We start from the raw sequence: 16,863 nt of genomic DNA on the forward strand, positions 1-16,863 counted from the left end.
CATTTCTTTTTGCCAGCGCACATGTCGATCTGGAGTGGATGACAATACACGTTCTTTTGCTGTAGCCAAAATAATGTCAGCTTCAGGCATCGTCATCCAGCTCAGTGGATTGGCATTTGGGCTGGAAGATGTATAGGTCATCCATAAAAGCTCGACATGCTTGCAAAAAGAAATGGGGTCTAATAAGGAAAGTGCACTACGAAAACTTATACTCAAAGCTTACAATAAAAGGGACCGTAAAACTTTCATTTCAGAAAGCAATTGTTGCGTTCGTGCAGTAGACAGAAAAGTGGACGAGAAGACATGAAATTTGGACATATTTAGGTTGAGGTAGAATTCGATTGCATCGACCGCATTGATGGCTGGCTCACTCCCAACAGGAACCACATTGGGGTCTGGAAAGAATTCTTCCGCCAAATCAGGCACAATCCTCTTCAGCTCCATAAAGCAACCATCAAGACAAGCAAGGATACAAATTTGGATTCGTTTGGCCTTTGGTGTCATTGGATACGAGTGATCAGACATATACAGCCCCGGCAAAACATCCAGCTCGTTTTTAACTAGCTCATGGAATCTTGGTAGCAAAAAAACGTCATCAAGGCAGAATATTTCCTTTAAAAGAGATATGCCTCTCAACACCATGGATGAATCATCCGAAAAGCATTTCAAGAACGGAGAGTCCTAGTGGTGATAAATAAAAGATTTTCAACTTTACCTTGCCTTTTTCCAGGACCAGCTTGATGGCAAAATGTTCTGGAGAATGTCGAAGTATAGCAGTGGCATCTGGAATAATTAGACCGGTCACCAGTGAAAACGGAAAGTTGTCTTTTAGCAAATCAGTGACTAGACGCTGTGCCGAAATGTGGATAACACCACCATGTCTGTATATTTGGGACCTAAATTTTCAGAGGTCAATTTATACCGTTGCGAGGAACTCATCGAAGATGGCACCTTTTTTAGAGTGCCCGTTGGAAGTAGGCCCTCAATTGCCTCAATGATCGGGTTAGAGGGGCTAATAAGAAATACCAATGATGAGCTATGGGAGAGACCGACAACGAAGCACGAGATGATTCTTTCCAAGGCCTGTCCTCTTCCGCAAACGTACAAATATCTGCCGGTGTATAGATTCTGATCCAAAGAACCCGGCACCGAAGCCGATTCAATGAAATCCTTCATTGATGGCGGAATAGCCCAATTTACATTAAATGACATGAAAAATTTCGCCAAACAAAAGCGTAGAAGGCATTTAATCCATCGAGTGGAGTATCATGGCAAGTAGTGGTTTGGTGTATCAAAAGCGCCGGTTTATTATGGTAGATGGCTTATATCAGGCCTATGAAGAGGCCTTCATAAAGAAAGAAATGCTAGCAAGGATTGAAATAACCACCAAAAGTGACATAAAATGCTCCTTACACGTGAAGACCTTTTTTCGACTGCCTTCGTATATTTCAAGCAATCTGGAAATGCTGGCCTCAATCTTGAAGTTTGATTTAGCAAACTGGCACGCAGTTTCTTTTACATTTTTAGCCGCTGCACTATCTGCGCGTGTGATAGCCATTTCGAGTCCTAATTTAAAGTCAGCGAGCTCTTCGGTGGAAAGCGTATTGAGAAACGAGTCCTGAGTATTCTTTTGGTGATCTGGGATCAAATATCCGGTTTTTTTGTGCTGAATATATTCTGCTGGGCCGCCAGAAGCCATTGCAAAGACAAAAGCCCCTCCAAGCGACATTGCCTCTAATGGAATGATTCCAAAGTGTTCATTTGATGGCGTATAAAAAAGAAGCTTGGCAGAGTCTAAAAGCTCAAACTTAAGAGACGCCGATACTCCCTTAAGGAAAACAATGTCTATAGCTGGGCTCAGACGTGAATCTTCCAAGCCCTCCGCCCAAGATAGGTCTAGCTGTCTTGCTAGCGCTTGTAGTTGCGCCAACACGAGACAATTTTCCGAATTTTTGGGATCAAACCCCCCAGCAATGATAAAATACGGCTTATTGGCAAAGTTGAGTGTCTTCATAAACTGGCATAAATATATAGCGCGTTCAAGATTTTTTTTGGCATCAAACCTATTGAGAGAAAGTATGTAGTTCGTTTTAATGAAGCCTGGAATGGAGGATGAAACCTGCTTTTCTATCTCAACAATGCTAGGATAAATAACATGCAGATTGTCCTGGGGATATGCTTTCGATAGGACCGGAAATGCCCTCGAATATTGCGAACGGGTAAACTTGGAATTAAAAATAACTTGATCGGGAAACCACATGTAAAACTGCTCCAAAAGATCAAAAGGAATTCTAAACATCGCATGCAAAACCGACTTTGGCTTGGCCAGAAACTTGTCTGGAAAATGGCAATAAAAAATGATGAGCGGATATTTTCTTTCAGAGCCCTTAAAGCTGAACAAAAAGTCGTAAATTTTCAAGAGCGTAAAATATGCCTTGAGAAGCACAGCAGAAATTGCGATGATATCGATGAATATTACATCGTATGATAAGATGGAAGATTGCGAACCAAACCCTGAAAAAATCAAATAAACAGCCAAAAGAAGGTTATTGAGCGAGGCAGAGACAATTTGGCTCAGTCGATCAAAAAGCCTGACCCAGCCGTAGGATCGGATATTTAGATTTTTGCACTCATCAAAACAGTACTTTGGGTCAAATTCGTTCGTCGCTACATGTACCGTATGCTCTTTGCACGAATTCAATCCAGAGGCAAAATTTACAACCAAGCGCTCAGCGCCCCCTAAAATTCAACACCCAACAAGCCATACCAACGCCTAGAATAGGATGGATAAAAAGAAACTTCATCCAATGAGAAGCTACAAATAATGAGATTGGCAATCGATTGATTTTAAACTCGTCAACTACAATTGCAGTCCCGTTTGCACTTGGTAAATTCTTTATGACAACACGCTTTAACGCGATTATTTTGCAAAATTTACGGCTAACAGACATCCATAACATGCTGGACGTCTTGATGTGTTTGCGATCCGTCGTTTATGCAATTAGGGAGTCATAAAGGTTGATTTAAAATCAATCATTTGTCCCGTCAAAGTTTCTCCCTTGTGGTTACTGGGGTCCACAAATCTCTTACCAATCAAATCGAATCAAAAAACTAGGCGGTTTCCCAAAGCTATAAGGTGCCAGTGCTCCTATTTGTTTCAACTGACCATGTGAACATAATTTAAACGTACAAATAGATTTAGTCTTAAAAATACGATACTTTTGTTCTATGATGGCGTTAATCATTGATTCTTGGAATCCTTTCAACATTTGCTCTAATGGATGGTAGCAACTGTAATGAAAGTACCTAAGATGAAATGCAAATTCTTTGTCGACACATTCTTGGGAGGACCATTTATCCCAGACCTTCATGTCAACAGCAGGCCTTTCGATACCTTACTTTTAAACATGATATCCTCTTTACCATCGTCACTTTCTTCATCATAACTGTCATCATTTCCAAACAATTCTATCAACTTTTCATATCTCTCCTCCATTGGCTAGCCGTGATATGTTTAAATAAATTAATTTTCTGGCTGCTTGCCAATTAAAATCTCGAATTTCGGAAAATTAATTCCCATTCGTCCATATGTTGCTTTTGGTAGCGCATAGGCCATGCAAAATTATCTCTGCATTCATTGAACCATGGATTTGCGTCTCTTGGTGCTGCTTACGTGTGTAGTGCTTATATTTGTTAGTATGTGCTCATCCATCGATTTAAAACCGGATATTTTATCGTCTCTCGAATCATCTTCATGTATGCTGACTGAGGAGGAGCTTTTGCTGTTCTTCACTGGATTTTCTCCAGAAAAAGAAATGGATGATTATTATCTCAAAGTTTGCTATCTATTGGATTTGAGGATTTCTGCTAAAAAAGAGTATCAAAGCAAAGTTTTTAACATAAAGAAAGAAAAGACCCACCTACTTGGTCATTTTTTAAACATGGCCCAGCCTAAAAGTATTTTTGATGATGAAGGTGCGTCTATGATTCTAAAAGAAGCCATTCCATCATTTGTAATTGATTCGATACCCGGCAGTTATCTGAAAGATATCTCATTGTCTCATCAAATTTCTTTGGCATTTATTGCGAAGACGCTACCAACTTTTGTTCGCTCTCCCACTGCGGAAAAGGCGTACTTTTCGCTCAAGGATCTTTTTTTTCTGGAAAGAGATCCTTATATCCCCGCGACAACAAAAGAATTTCTAAAGGACGAGGGACTCGCCGCCCTCCTGGCCGGATTGGCTCATCCTGCTGCTTACCATTCGATCAAGTTGGAGCATTTCGATCTTCTTTTTCCTGCCATGGCCAATTATACTGAAGCGCTTATTTTTGATACACTGTTTATTTTCTTTCGGCATCACATTTCGCTTGGCAAAAACAATGCAAATGACATGATTTCAAATCTAGTGCTGGAAAAATCGCTTGCATACGAATCGACGATAATCCCGGATTTTTCAATTTCCTTCAAAAAAGGAGACTCCGATGCTGTTATGTCATTTCTAATCTACCTCATACATGAGGCGAGAAGAGAGGAGGGACAACCTTCGGAAGATTATATCGATATTGCGTATCCTGGAAACAAAGTTCTCTTCAAGCGCTTGCAATATCTGCGTAGATGTTCCAAAGCTGCGTTTATAGGGCCGCTTATTGTTCTGGTGCTGAAAAAACTTTCTCGGTTTGATATCGTCGAAAATGAGAATACTATAGGAACGTTAACCGAAAATAAAGACTCCATTCTCAACCTCACTGCTTTTGAGACGCTATTTTCGGAGCAAATTCCTCCAGCTGATCCTTATTTATCAGCGCTATCCAAAAGAGAGGCTTTGGTTGAGTTTCTCTGTCTAAACTTGGCCTCGTTTATCCCATTTTCAGAAAAATCTGCCTCCTTCGCTTTGCTCGAATATATGGTCCATTTTGAGACACCGGAGGAGATATCTAGAATTTTGTCGACCTATTTTCTAGTTCAGCAGTCCGATTCGGAAGTGATGGAGTCAATGGTGAAAGAAATTTCTCGGCTCTTTATCTTCATCATTTATAAGTATGAGCGTAACTTGCGATCCGAAGTGTCTCTAGTAATTGAAAATTGGCTATCAAAATTTGCGCCTACTTTTCTTCCTTCATGTGCTCCCGTTTTCTTGAAGAGCACAAATACCACATCTGCAAGCGTTTCTCAGTACTCTGCGTTTGCCATTACCGCATCTACATTGATTGGTATTCTTTTTTGCATTTATTGATTGACCCTTCCCCCTCCATCCCCTATTAACGATAAAAGATTCAGATTTCTAAGGAGGTTTCTATCAATCCACCTTTCTTTTCGCTCATGTACATAGAGTGGGACCAATTATATCAGTGCGATTATCCATGGCCACTCTCGACTATCATGGCGGCAATTTGACAGTCCATCTTTTCGGAGTAAACTTTATGTTTTCCAAGGCTCATTAGTCACCAATACCTACCCCTAGCACCAATAAAGCAAGTAATTTACGAAGGACCATGTACAGATATCACATAGGTATGCTCACAACTAGGCTTTGGCTAATTTAAACTTTCTTTATTGCATTTAGATATTATTTACTACTCAAAAGAGTTAGGGAGACAGGATTCCGATTTTTCTGGCAAAGACAAAGGTATGCAAAAGGGCGGCAAATGATCCGCCAAGCAAGTCTCCGACCCAGTAGACCCAGTGTGACGAAAAGTTGCCAGAAATTACAGAAGCGCCAAACACACGGGCAGGATTAAAAGCACCCCCAGAAGAGGAGCCTCCAAGGTAGCACAGGAAGCCAAGAGTGAGACCAATAGCAATTGGAGCAAAATGGTTCTTCGATGGTGATGGAGTGGCGTAAACACGAGCGGTTAAAGCTCCGCCTATAACGGATTTAGACACAGAATAAGGCCGTCTACTGGTAGAGCCTGATTCCATCATGTCAGCGGTAGAAGAGGCTACTGAATTTGAAGATTGTATCGTCACTTCATGCTCATTTACAGCATTGGTGCTTTCTTCCTCTTCAAGAGTGATGACATTTTTACCGCCTGCAGCCCCACCATCAGATACCTTGAGGCGACGAAGAGCGGGCGGAGCAGGGATATCTACCGCAGTTGCAAATATCACATAAACAAGCAGAAAAGTCAAATAAAATTCCATCATCAAAACAGTGGCAAGGGGTGAGGATTTTGGCGGCACTGCGGGAATCACCTGGGCGATCTTTGGCCAGCCGGCAACATTGTTCGGGAAAATGAGGAACATAAACGCAGCGGCGGCAATTGAAGCACTTAGCTGCGCTAGTATATATGCAACGCCCTTGACTGGATGCATCTTGCCAGAAATGATGAATCCCATGGTCACTGCTGGGTTGAAATGGGCCCCAGAAACATCTGCAAAGGAATATATGATGGCGGTTGCAACCATCGAAACGACCAATCCTGGGATCACTGTGCCAGCAATGACGGGATCCGTGGCACGACTGGTGTTGATAAGCATTGCATAAACGACTGACAGAAAGATAAATGTAACCAAGAATTCGCCGACCACACAACGGAGAGCAAGAAAAACTTTCGAGCTAGATGAGGACGACATACGCACTTGAAAATCACTAAGATTCTAATTTATCCACCCATTATGATGCACAAGTGTCATCTTGAGACAGCATGAACCAGTGATGGGTCTTCATTTAAAACAGAATATTCAAGTTTACAGATTTTAAACATGTGCTTTGTAAATTTTAAATATCTGCTTGTAAATTTTAAATATCTGGTTTGTAGATTTTGGAGTTTACAATTTTTTTTAATGCTCTCAACAGAGGGCAGTTGTTCTCGGTTTTCGCCAACTAACTATCCGCAACTTCAAAATTTACTTAGAAAAGATCCATCCAGCTATTATGAAGAATTTCTACAACAAGAGAGGCACTTCCACATGCTCTTTGATCTTTACTTTAAAGATATAGCATTCTATTCCTCCTTCAATGTATCTTCCTCCTCTTCTACGCTTACTTCCCTTGTTACTTTCCTTGCACACACAGCTGGTTGTTATCAGGGCAAAGGACTGCATCTCTCTTCATTTATTCGCCAATTGATAGAAATTATAAGGATAAGCATTGAGCGGAACGACACCCCAGCTTTGGCCAAGACGCTGCTTCCTTCTCTTATAATCGCCCGTCATAAGTGCATGGACGAAGAAAGCAAGCGTTTGATCGTTGATTTCTTGTTTGAAATTTTATCTAAAATCCCAGATCTTGTGTATGGATATTTGGTCCAAGAGGCCAAAACGTCCCCCAATGACAAGTCTTTTAAAAGAAGAATTACCTCTACGCTCTCAAAAAAGTCTGAAGATCCACAAAACCAACAGCATGCCGTTCTGGCATTGCGGATTGGAGTCGAAATGTTTACCCGGTTTAAATCATGGCAGGAAACCGAGGTGATTCGAGTTATTTCTGAGTGCGCTCTTTCGAATTGTGTCAAAGTTTCTCTGTTTGCGATCAATTTTTTTCTTGGAGGGATAACCACTTGTCCCACCAACGATTCGGGAGATGCTAACCATCAGGAGGTTCTTTTTGCTCTTCGCCACTCGCTCCATACATCCGGAAAGAGCAGAGCAAAGCTTAGAAAAGAAAAAACCGCCATAAAAAAGTTGAACGAAAATGCAACGGAAAAAGAAGATCAGGTGCCCTCAGGAAATGTAAATCTTATTGCCTTGAATCTTCTCCCGGATCCTGATGACTTCTGCGAGCGCCTTGGAAGCATTATAAACGAGAAACAGGGCACCGCCCCACGTTCCTACGAGCACCGGTTGCTAATTATCCGCCTCCAATCTTGCCTGATTTCAAATTTCAAGCTAATTCTTCCCTCTTTTTACGAGAGAATTTTAAGATACCTCAAGCCGACGCAAAAGGACTGCACCAAGATATTGGCTTACATTGCCAACGCAATGCACGAATCGCTCAATGATATGCCTGAAAATGGGGATGCCCAGGAGGAGGCATCTGAAAGTGACACGCTCCTTCATCTCTTACACTCCGTGACGCTGACAATATCGCGCAATTTTGTTGCAGAACATTGCCGCCCAGAGGTCATAACGGTGGGTCTAAATGCGCTTCGTGAAATTGCATCCAGACTTCCACAGGCAATTTCTAAAGAGGTTTTGGTGGATGTCTTGACTCTTTCTTCGGATGCAAATGCTTCTAAAGCAATGACACGAAATAAGGGAGTCAAGATGGCTGCAAAGTCCCTGCTTTCTCTTTACAGAACAAAGGCTCCGGAACATCTTCTTGCTCGCCTTAGGGGACGTCCACCCCGATCGGGCAAAAAACTGTCTGAAGCGGAGCCTGATGAATTCAATGAAGCGATTCAGGACGATTTTGATGTGCATATTTCTGGCGGTGAATCTGATGAAGATTTTGAAGATGAATCGGACCTTGAAGAAGACGAAGATTTGGAATCTTTAGCATCTGGCTACGATTCAGAAGCCGAATCTGAAGAGAAGCTGCAAGGCATATCAGAATGTGAATCAAAAAGTGAAGTTTCCCCCGATCAGTCGAAAACAGACCTAAGATCTGAAATGACCTCGAGGTTTCTTTCTCCAGAGGAGCTACAGCTCCTCAAAGAGAACGATTCAGAAGATCAGGAAAATAGTGAGGGAGAGGTTTCTTTGGGTCAAATACAAAAGGGCGCAAATGCTGGAGGAAAACCCTCGAAAGAGGAGCGATTGCTTGTAGTAAAAGCTGGCCGAGAAGGGCGCACATACGGAAAAAAACATCACTCCTCGCAAACAACGAAAAGAAAGAAAACAAAGTCATTTATGATGCTGGTACATAAGCGCGGGGGCCCACTCTCCAAGTCCCATCAAAAGGCTGGAGTAGGCTCAGCATCAGCACCGGGCTCCTGCAAGCGGCAAAAGCGCCGTCGATGATATCCAATAAAGAGCTCGTGAAAAGTCACCCATGCTAACCGAACATTAAGGTCAAAATCGATCTTGGTGCTTCGATATTGCAACCAAGCACAATACCTAGGTGCCGAGTAAATCTGGCTGCACTTGTACCACGATGGGCAATGCACACCGAGTGGCGTAGTGTAAAATGAGCGGACATGGTAACGTGAAAGTTGTAGGTGATGTGTATTTATTTGGTGAGTTCCTTCCTAAAAGATAAAGATCTTTTAAACGAACCGTAAGTTGGCCGAAAAATCGTCCTCAACATCTTCGTCGTCCCAGTCCTTCTGCCAAAACGTCTCTTCGCTTGGGGCCGCCATGGAAGTGGCTGGATTCCATTCTACCATAAATGTTGGCATTCTTACCGTCTGCAGTGAATTCTTCAAAACTATCTTCATCGGCCGCAAGTAGCGGGTCCGAAGCGACAGCTGTAGCGTTATTTATAGCAGATGCGGACATGGCGGGTGAATCGAGCTGTAATCAAACCAAGTAAAATGTTTGAAAATTGGGGCTATTTTAAAATTAATCGGAATATTAATTTTGAAATCGAGTCGTTCTAATTTCACCATTGGGCTTTTGATTTAACATTTGCGGGATGCCAGCTGCTCGCCCATTTTCCGTGACACTCACCTTGCCACCACCTCCATTGAGCGTTATCGGTGGCGGCGGGCCAGAGTCGCTGCTAGAGACCGTTGTCTCGTTAACCTCCAGAAAGCGTCGCGTAATAACGAATGCCTCGGCTATTTTAAATGATGAGAGCAAAATTTCAACCGCCTGCTCTTCCAAGGCAAATCATCATCCACGTGCAACCGGCATTGCGTTTGAAGAGCAAATTGTGGTCCGGTTTCTTTCAGAGACGCTTGCAAATGCAGTTAGAGCCTCCTTAAATGCCGGCACTCTCGATACCGACCTTCAAATTGATTTTGACAAATCAACATTTACAAATGGGTATTTTGGCGGCCCGGCGGCTCCTCCTAGCGCAACAGTGATATTTTGTGGACAGAGATTCAAGGGCTGGCTTGTGGATCTACCATCGCTCGTCGAGTCGCTGATCTCCTCAAACAAAAAGCAATATTACAAAGTGGCGGACATTTCACAGGTACCTGCAGCTTTGCCCCTATTTTGCTAGATGCTCGTCGTGGGCGATAAAAAGGAGGAGAAGGAAGACAAAAACGGCCATACAGACGATTTCATTCCCACACGAGAGTGGCCACATGGCCTTACCCCGCCACTTGCCTTTGTCAGGGCACGCCGCTTCCGTCGGCAAGCTGCACGAGAATCGCTTGTAGAAATGAGCTCTGTTGTGCGGCGCCTGCTTGAAGCAGATAGGAAGGCACTTTCCATTGAGCTAGAGCTAATTGACACACCGGCATCATCACTTGAAGATCGTAACTTTCCAGAGTTGGAAGATGACGAGGAGGATGCCTCTTCCGTCGCCAGCGGGCCTCTCGCCTCCACTATCGGCGAGATTTCAGACGATGAGGTATCTGAGCTTGCCGCCGAGATCACTTACGATGAAGAAGAAGAGTATGATGAAGACGAAGATGAAGAGGAAGGAGAGGAGGGAGAGGAAGAGGAGGGAGAAGAAGAAGAAGAAGAGATTGCATCTGAAGGTAAAGCCGGGGATCCTCCATCTTCCGATATTCTTAGCTCGACAGGGCACAACTTTTCGTTGTTGCAATCTCGGATCTATTCTCGGTTAGCGTCTGCCTCAACGGCAGGCTTGAACAAGGATTCCGATTCCTTCAACCGCATGGTATGTTTCGGTGGCGAATAACCGTTTAGAATCGATTCAGCGATGCCATTCGGATCCTCTCGCAGCAGTCATCCTCTGTGACTCCAGAGAGCAATCCTCTCCTTGTGGAAGACTATGAGGTCTATCACGGGCAGGAGATTGATGAAGAAGAAGAAACCATTGATGATGCGGACAAAGGCTCCGTGGAATATGTACATGGCCACATGACATACCCGCCCAATGTAGCACAAAGTTCTATAAATTATGCCTGTGAGCCAATCGACTATGAGTATGGATCCGGAAGCTATGCTCAAAGCCAAGATTCCACTGTTGCGGATGATTCTCATTCGGAAGACGGGGGTCTCTCAATGGATTACGAGCAAGGCCTCCATGATGGCGGTCCTCTGACGGCTACTAGCAATCGAGCTCAAGGCGACCACCCTATGGATATAAACTCGGATGTCCCTGAAGATTTGATAGACTCGTATGCCAGATGGCTCTATGATGCTTCAAACAGTGGCGGCACCGGCGGTGGTAATCGTTGATTTATTGTAAATTAAATTTTTTGGCATTTATTGCGTCCCAATGGACAGGCCGTTAATGTGGACATGCCGTTAATGTAGACAAGCCGTTAATCTGGCGAGAGCTTATTGGCTGATGTCGGCAGAGAAATCGAAATCTCAACCACCTTTAGCGTGGTAATGTGTGGTCGAGAAAAGATTTTCTTCCTGCGACCTTTGCGCTGTCGGCCTCGCTTTGCAGGGACCTCTTTACCAAAAGAATGCGAATGCACGCGTGCCCGAACGACGAAATACTCTGGATTGATAAACTGTGTGTATTTGGACCCAGGGATACCGGTGCCAGTTGCCCGGAGCGTGCAAGATGGCGATCCGATTTCTCTTATTTGCGTTAGTCGAAGAACATCGCCTATCAGAGGCCCTTTGATACGATGGGTGGTAAGCGTGTCGCCAACTTGGACAGATTGAAACTGCCTGCCGCACAGAGTGACCTTTGCATAATAGTTCGGGCCGTCTGCATGCATAAGACGAAGTGCCATCTCTTCATTCTTGCCAAAAAAATTGGTGGAGAACCTGCGTATGCAGGCAGAGATAGAGCCTAGCAGCATGGATTTACAACCCCAAAAGATGGAAAAATTTCAAACCACACGAAAATTCAAATTTTATTTGAGCACAAACGAAAACAACTCCAACTAACCCTAAATCGGGACAAGCTTGTATTCAAATGTTACTCCTTTAAAGACTAAAAATGTAAAAACCCTCTGCAGGATTTACGAGATTGGTTATTTCTATTTCTTCGGAAATAAAGGCCATACTGTGCGATCTGCTCAAAAGACGCGAAGCCTCACATGCCAAGCATATGTAAGAGTACGGCAAGCCAGTTGGGTAATTTTTCTGATCCGATTTCTGTAGCGCCACTTCTTTCTACACGTAAGGAGTAGTAGTTATCAGGAGACGCTTTTTTAGCCTCGCATCTAAATAGCTAAAAGCAGTCATAAACGCAATAGAAAAAGGATTATCGGTACTAATGGCGATTGAAAGCAATTTCATATCAACTGCCAATGATGTCTTTTTGAACTTCCGGATAAATTTGATTGCATTCAGTATGGCCACTAGTAGCCGCCATTTTGACATTGGTTTCGCTCTCTTTATCGGTAGTATATTCCAGAGTCATCTTCTTAGAGATGCCTATAAGAGAAAAAACGCACAAATGGTAGCAAGAACTATGAAAGACGAAACCAAAGGCTTCTAAAAGGTCATTAAAGTATGCCATTTGACGAACATGAAAGGCAGCTTTCTAAAAGTTCACCTACAACTTTGCATCCAATGAAAGCCTCGGATTGAGGGATTAAAACTCTGCCAATTAAATTCGCTACAACAGACTCCTCGTCAAATAGAAGCGGTTCTCAAAATAGACACCTATAATCGCAAAAATGATCCCACTTAACAGCCATGATATGACGACCAGTATCGCCATCATGCCCCAATGCCCACTAACGCGGATGAGTTTTTAGCCCGTACCAATAGTTATTAAGCCATGTTATAGATCAATAGAAACAGGTTTATTAAAGTTCAGCATCGCTTTTATGCAATAAGAAATTACATCAAGAGCGTTAGAACGTCGATGGGAATGGGGAGTGGGATGGACCATAAGCGTTTCGGCATCAAAAAGCCTTTGAAATTCACCAGGTTGCTTCATATTCAAATCTGGTCTAATTGCAACATGCAACAAAACATTACACGAGCTCTTGCCTCTTAAGCTGCATCATTAGGCATATATCGGCTCAAAATTACCTCTTAACGGGATACCAATTTACTAGCAATTGAGGATACACCTTCATCGCATGTTGCAAAGACACAATCCATTGAAAATGCTCAAGTTTAGAGCTTTCAGAGGGTTTGTTATCAAAGCAAAAATATACACAATCGCTTGGTGCTGTTTGTCTGCATCGTTGATATGCAGCTGGCTTTTCTTTGAAAACTAAAAAGCCTTTTTATAGAAAAGCTTCAACTCTGCTTATGGACTCGAATCGTTGCATCTGCTCAAATCGGTGTTTTAATCCATCATTGAGAAATAGAAACTTTTCGAAAATTGCGGCCACGATATAATGGGCTCTGCAAAAAATAAATACGCTCGGGTTCTTTTAAGGCATAAAAGCGGCTAAAATATTAGGCACTTCAAGCTCCTGCGTACGAATCGCATCAAGATCGGTTTTCTTTACACAACATCATCTAACTATGTGCTAGCATTTTGAAATGCATCTTTGCTATCATTATTAGCTGGAAAAAGGGCGTTCATCAAAGCAATTGTCTGCTTCATAAGGCTGCATAACTTGTGACAACATCCTGCAAACTGATCATCGGTTAGGCTTTGGTCTCTTTTAGGTGGCCTTTCACTTGAAAGAGTATGTTCAAACGGGAAAGCGGAATATCTTTCGCTCTCAAAGCCGAAAAGTATTTGCCGAGTAAAAGTCTGCAATGCTTTTTCCACCGATTTCAAATAGATTTTTGATATGCAACTTTTATATCTTCGAAGAGTAAAGCAAAGGTATGCATCAAATAGACGGTGGGGCTTCCTGATAAAAAAGCCTAACGGCAAGCTGGGGTGTATCCAGTAGTCACCTAGGGAGGTCCAGACAAGAAGCCTTCAAAGCATTTCATTAAAATGAAAATGAAATTTGTTGGGACAACCAAATGATAAATGACAGAGCGTCATGGCAACCGTAAATCACAATTAGCTTAAGATGGTAGAGGAGCTTGTGTCCTTTGCAAAAAAAGATGATGATACTCTCCACCCTCCTTTCTTTCCTTGCATTCTTCACTGCGATCAACTGCGATTTTAGCCATTTATATATCAAGGAACCAAATCAAGGAATATCGTGGAGACCGGGGTCAAATGTGGCCATCAAGTGGACAAATATTGGTGGGGAGCTTCATCCCAACGCATTAATCTCCATTGACATCATGGACGGAGATGCACAGAGTGCCGATCTAATCGCTCATGTTGGAAGTAACATTCCAGCAAGCGCCAACGAGTACAACTGGATTGTCCCGGTAAACATGGAACAGCGATCGGACTATTTCGTCAGAATGTCATCCACCGATCCATCTGGTGTTTCGTATTTCTATTCCGGACGGTATTCTGTTGCTGGAGAAGCTATGGGAGCTACATTGGTTTCACAGCCATGGGAGCATGAAATTAGTTCCACTGCCAAGCCAAAACCCACAAATGTGGTAGTTCCAACAACCGCCCATGATGCAAGTACTGCGCACGTAACTGAGACTGTAGAAGATAAGACCACCTCATTGATGCCCACAAGGACCTCAAACGTTATTTCTACTGCAGCTAGTTCGATTATTTCCGAAAAAGAGACGATGGCCACTTCATCTGTCAAGCCTCAATCCAGTACTCAAAGGTCAGAATCGACGACTAGCAGTGAAGAGGACAAATCATCTGCCAATTTACCTGTTCTTTCATCGTGGGTGCTTATTTCTAGCGCCACCATTTTTTTGAGCGTGTTTCTTATTGGAGTAGCTGTGTGAAATATTGATGCTAATAAACTTGCCATAGAGAATAGTTTACAATGGCACGCGATATTTAAAATTTTGGCCATCTTTAATAGGAGGAGGGAGGGCGAGGGAGGGGGTTTGTAAAATTTAAATGCAGCTGCGTGTATTTTTTAGTTGCCTTATTTTTATCTTTTAAACATGCAGCATGACACTGTCATTTGGCAAGTGATCGGCAAGAATTTTTGTTCCTTCAAAGTCAGAACACCTGATGATAAGAAACATTTTTGCAAAAACGAATACAATCTTACCGGGCTTTGTAATCGGCAAGATTGCCCGCTAGCCAACTCCAGGTATGCAACTGTGAGGAACGTAAAAGGAAAATGTGTGCTAATGATGAAAACCATTGAACGTTCCCATATGCCATTGAATCTTTGGGAGAAGATTTCTCTTTCCGACAATGCGGAAGAGGCCGATCGAGAGGTTCGTTATAACAAGGTTTATTATTTTGTAGATCGATGCAAAGCTTCTCTATTGGCCCAATGCTCTTATTGAAAAGTGCAAGAAAAGGTATGCTCGGCTCAGGCAAGTTATCAAGCAGATGCGCAGGATCGCTTCAAAAAAGCCCGAGCAGAAAGCCATTATCACCATTCACTCTCAAAAGATCGAACGTAGAGAAAAACGGCGAGAAGTAAAAGCAGAAGCTGCTGCACGCCTCGAAAAATCAATTGAAAAGGAACTTCTTGACAGATTAGAGATTGGCGTTTATGGCGACATGTACAATATTGTGCCGTCTGTCTTTGAAAAAGTGATAGAAAATACGGTTGCAGATGCAGACCAAATGCAAGAAGATGAGGAAATCGAGTATGAGGAAGACGAAGAAGAAGAACAGGAAGAAGAAGAGGAAGAGACGTTTGAAAGGGATGATGAGCTCCTTCAATATAGCGATGACAATCTCAACATGGAGTGTGAGGATCAAGAGATTGAAGAGTCTGATTTGACTGTGCTTTTTCCAAGGAAACAACAAAAGTTGGCTGCACCGGTTGTTCATATCGAGTATGAGAGACATGAGGACCTGGAGCAAGATGAGAAAAATAGGGAAAAAATACCGCTATCTTCGGGAAAATCCAAAAATAAATCCTAATTTAAGAAAGGAAATTAATTTTTTTATTTTCCAGGCCATCCATACACATGTCCTCTGCTAGAAATGCCAAGGTAGCTGCTGCATTTTTTATGCGCTAGACTGCCCTCGCATATGCGCGTCTTTGGCATCATGTAGATTGCACTGGGAGGATTTTGGGTAGATTGGCTACCCAAATTTCGCATGTCTTGCAAGGAAAACACAAGCCCATTTACCATCCCGCTGTTGACTGCGGCGACTATGTAGTTGTCACCAATGCCCGTTCTGTTGCTCTTACAGGCGAAAAGAGCATAAATAACTCATATGTTTACTATACTGGATTTCCCGGCGGCCAAAAGTTCATGCCAATCAAGCGATTGAGGGATCTCAATCCTCAGGAAGTTATTCGGCATGCTGTATATGGTATGTTGCCCAGGAACAAAACACGGCATGAGCGGATGAGGCGGCTAAAGATATTTCCAGGCCCCATTCACCCATACGAGTCAAATATCTTTAAATCATACCTCTCTGCCCCTATTCCACCAGTCGCGTCGATCAGGCCAAAAGGACTAATAGACGAAGATAATGGCGAAAAGAAGAAGTGACATTAATAAACGTAGATTTCTACTTTTATGGAAAAAACGAGTGGATTTCTACTTTTATGCTGAAGATATATTTTTGCTTTTACGGGGGCTAGTCAGCATGCTTCATATTTTCTATCAAGGGAGCCACCTTATCACCGAGTTTTTGCTTTTTTGCCACTGTGAGATATAMATCTTCACTCAGCGGAGCTATGGTATCACTCAAGTGACAACTAGTGCAATCCTCTGGGCGCCACTGGTCCATCCAATTGGCACAATCATATTGGGGCTTCCCAAGCTTTTCATTGACCAAATTATGTATTTCACAAAGCCAAGCCCCAAATTTTTCCATAGACTCAGTCTAAATATTAGTATTGTCGTCAAAACGTAGGTAAAAATATAGCCATGGCAAAGGAATATGGAAATAAACAAATAAACAAAGCAGTAATCGGTGTGAAAGCGGAAATGGAAAGGTACCTCTG

General features: G+C 42.8%; 12 protein-coding genes across 12 annotated transcripts; 5 read left to right on the plus strand and 7 right to left on the minus strand.

Moving 5' to 3' along the window:
- On the minus strand, positions 1-1,212 carry DI09_103p10 (uncharacterized protein; the record flags this gene model as incomplete). The annotated part of the gene is made up of 4 exons (XM_013384190.1): positions 1-121; positions 224-681; positions 734-881; positions 923-1,212. Coding segments are annotated over 4 exons (1,017 nt in total), but the record flags the coding sequence as incomplete, so codon positions are not given.
- A 121-nt stretch (positions 1,213-1,333) lies between these two features.
- DI09_103p20 (mannosyltransferase) lies at positions 1,334-3,496 on the minus strand (the record flags this gene model as incomplete). Its single annotated transcript, XM_013384191.1, has 3 exons — positions 1,334-2,739; positions 3,191-3,274; positions 3,400-3,496. 3 exons carry the CDS (start codon positions 3,494-3,496, stop codon positions 1,334-1,336), a joined length of 1,587 nt encoding a protein of 528 aa, XP_013239645.1.
- Positions 3,497-3,698: 202 nt separating this feature from the next.
- On the plus strand, positions 3,699-5,234 carry DI09_103p30 (uncharacterized protein; the record flags this gene model as incomplete). Its single annotated transcript, XM_013384192.1, has 1 exon — positions 3,699-5,234. The coding sequence occupies one exon, from the start codon at positions 3,699-3,701 to the stop codon at positions 5,232-5,234; it is 1,536 nt and encodes a 511-aa protein (XP_013239646.1).
- A 353-nt stretch (positions 5,235-5,587) lies between these two features.
- Positions 5,588-6,574, minus strand: DI09_103p40 (uncharacterized protein; the record flags this gene model as incomplete). Its single annotated transcript, XM_013384193.1, has 2 exons — positions 5,588-5,818; positions 6,053-6,574. 2 exons carry the CDS (start codon positions 6,572-6,574, stop codon positions 5,588-5,590), a joined length of 753 nt encoding a protein of 250 aa, XP_013239647.1.
- A 210-nt stretch (positions 6,575-6,784) lies between these two features.
- DI09_103p50 (putative SDA1 family protein) lies at positions 6,785-8,902 on the plus strand (the record flags this gene model as incomplete). The annotated part of the gene is made up of 1 exon (XM_013384194.1): positions 6,785-8,902. One exon carries the CDS (start codon positions 6,785-6,787, stop codon positions 8,900-8,902), a length of 2,118 nt encoding a protein of 705 aa, XP_013239648.1.
- Positions 8,903-9,147: 245 nt separating this feature from the next.
- On the minus strand, positions 9,148-9,379 carry DI09_103p60 (uncharacterized protein; the record flags this gene model as incomplete). The annotated part of the gene is made up of 2 exons (XM_013384195.1): positions 9,148-9,260; positions 9,286-9,379. 2 exons carry the CDS (start codon positions 9,377-9,379, stop codon positions 9,148-9,150), a joined length of 207 nt encoding a protein of 68 aa, XP_013239649.1.
- Positions 9,380-9,515: 136 nt separating this feature from the next.
- Positions 9,516-11,200, plus strand: DI09_103p70 (transcription initiation factor tfiid 55 kDa subunit; the record flags this gene model as incomplete). The annotated part of the gene is made up of 3 exons (XM_013384196.1): positions 9,516-10,019; positions 10,074-10,676; positions 10,706-11,200. 3 exons carry the CDS (start codon positions 9,516-9,518, stop codon positions 11,198-11,200), a joined length of 1,602 nt encoding a protein of 533 aa, XP_013239650.1.
- Positions 11,201-11,286: 86 nt separating this feature from the next.
- On the minus strand, positions 11,287-11,781 carry DI09_103p80 (uncharacterized protein; the record flags this gene model as incomplete). Its single annotated transcript, XM_013384197.1, has 1 exon — positions 11,287-11,781. One exon carries the CDS (start codon positions 11,779-11,781, stop codon positions 11,287-11,289), a length of 495 nt encoding a protein of 164 aa, XP_013239651.1.
- A 443-nt stretch (positions 11,782-12,224) lies between these two features.
- DI09_103p90 (uncharacterized protein) lies at positions 12,225-13,014 on the minus strand (the record flags this gene model as incomplete). The annotated part of the gene is made up of 3 exons (XM_013384198.1): positions 12,225-12,470; positions 12,777-12,885; positions 12,968-13,014. 3 exons carry the CDS (start codon positions 13,012-13,014, stop codon positions 12,225-12,227), a joined length of 402 nt encoding a protein of 133 aa, XP_013239652.1.
- A 937-nt stretch (positions 13,015-13,951) lies between these two features.
- DI09_103p100 (uncharacterized protein) lies at positions 13,952-14,716 on the plus strand (the record flags this gene model as incomplete). The annotated part of the gene is made up of 1 exon (XM_013384187.1): positions 13,952-14,716. One exon carries the CDS (start codon positions 13,952-13,954, stop codon positions 14,714-14,716), a length of 765 nt encoding a protein of 254 aa, XP_013239641.1.
- A 360-nt stretch (positions 14,717-15,076) lies between these two features.
- DI09_103p110 (uncharacterized protein) lies at positions 15,077-16,405 on the plus strand (the record flags this gene model as incomplete). Its single annotated transcript, XM_013384188.1, has 3 exons — positions 15,077-15,163; positions 15,207-15,736; positions 15,985-16,405. The coding sequence occupies 3 exons, from the start codon at positions 15,077-15,079 to the stop codon at positions 16,403-16,405; spliced, it is 1,038 nt and encodes a 345-aa protein (XP_013239642.1).
- Positions 16,406-16,493: 88 nt separating this feature from the next.
- On the minus strand, positions 16,494-16,733 carry DI09_103p120 (sulfhydryl oxidase; the record flags this gene model as incomplete). Its single annotated transcript, XM_013384189.1, has 1 exon — positions 16,494-16,733. One exon carries the CDS (start codon positions 16,731-16,733, stop codon positions 16,494-16,496), a length of 240 nt encoding a protein of 79 aa, XP_013239643.1.
- Positions 16,734-16,863: the final 130 nt, after the last annotated feature.

Source organism: Mitosporidium daphniae (assembly GCF_000760515.2).
Source record: "Mitosporidium daphniae strain UGP3 chromosome Unknown contig-103, whole genome shotgun sequence".
Taxonomy (NCBI): Eukaryota; Fungi; Microsporidia; genus Mitosporidium; species Mitosporidium daphniae.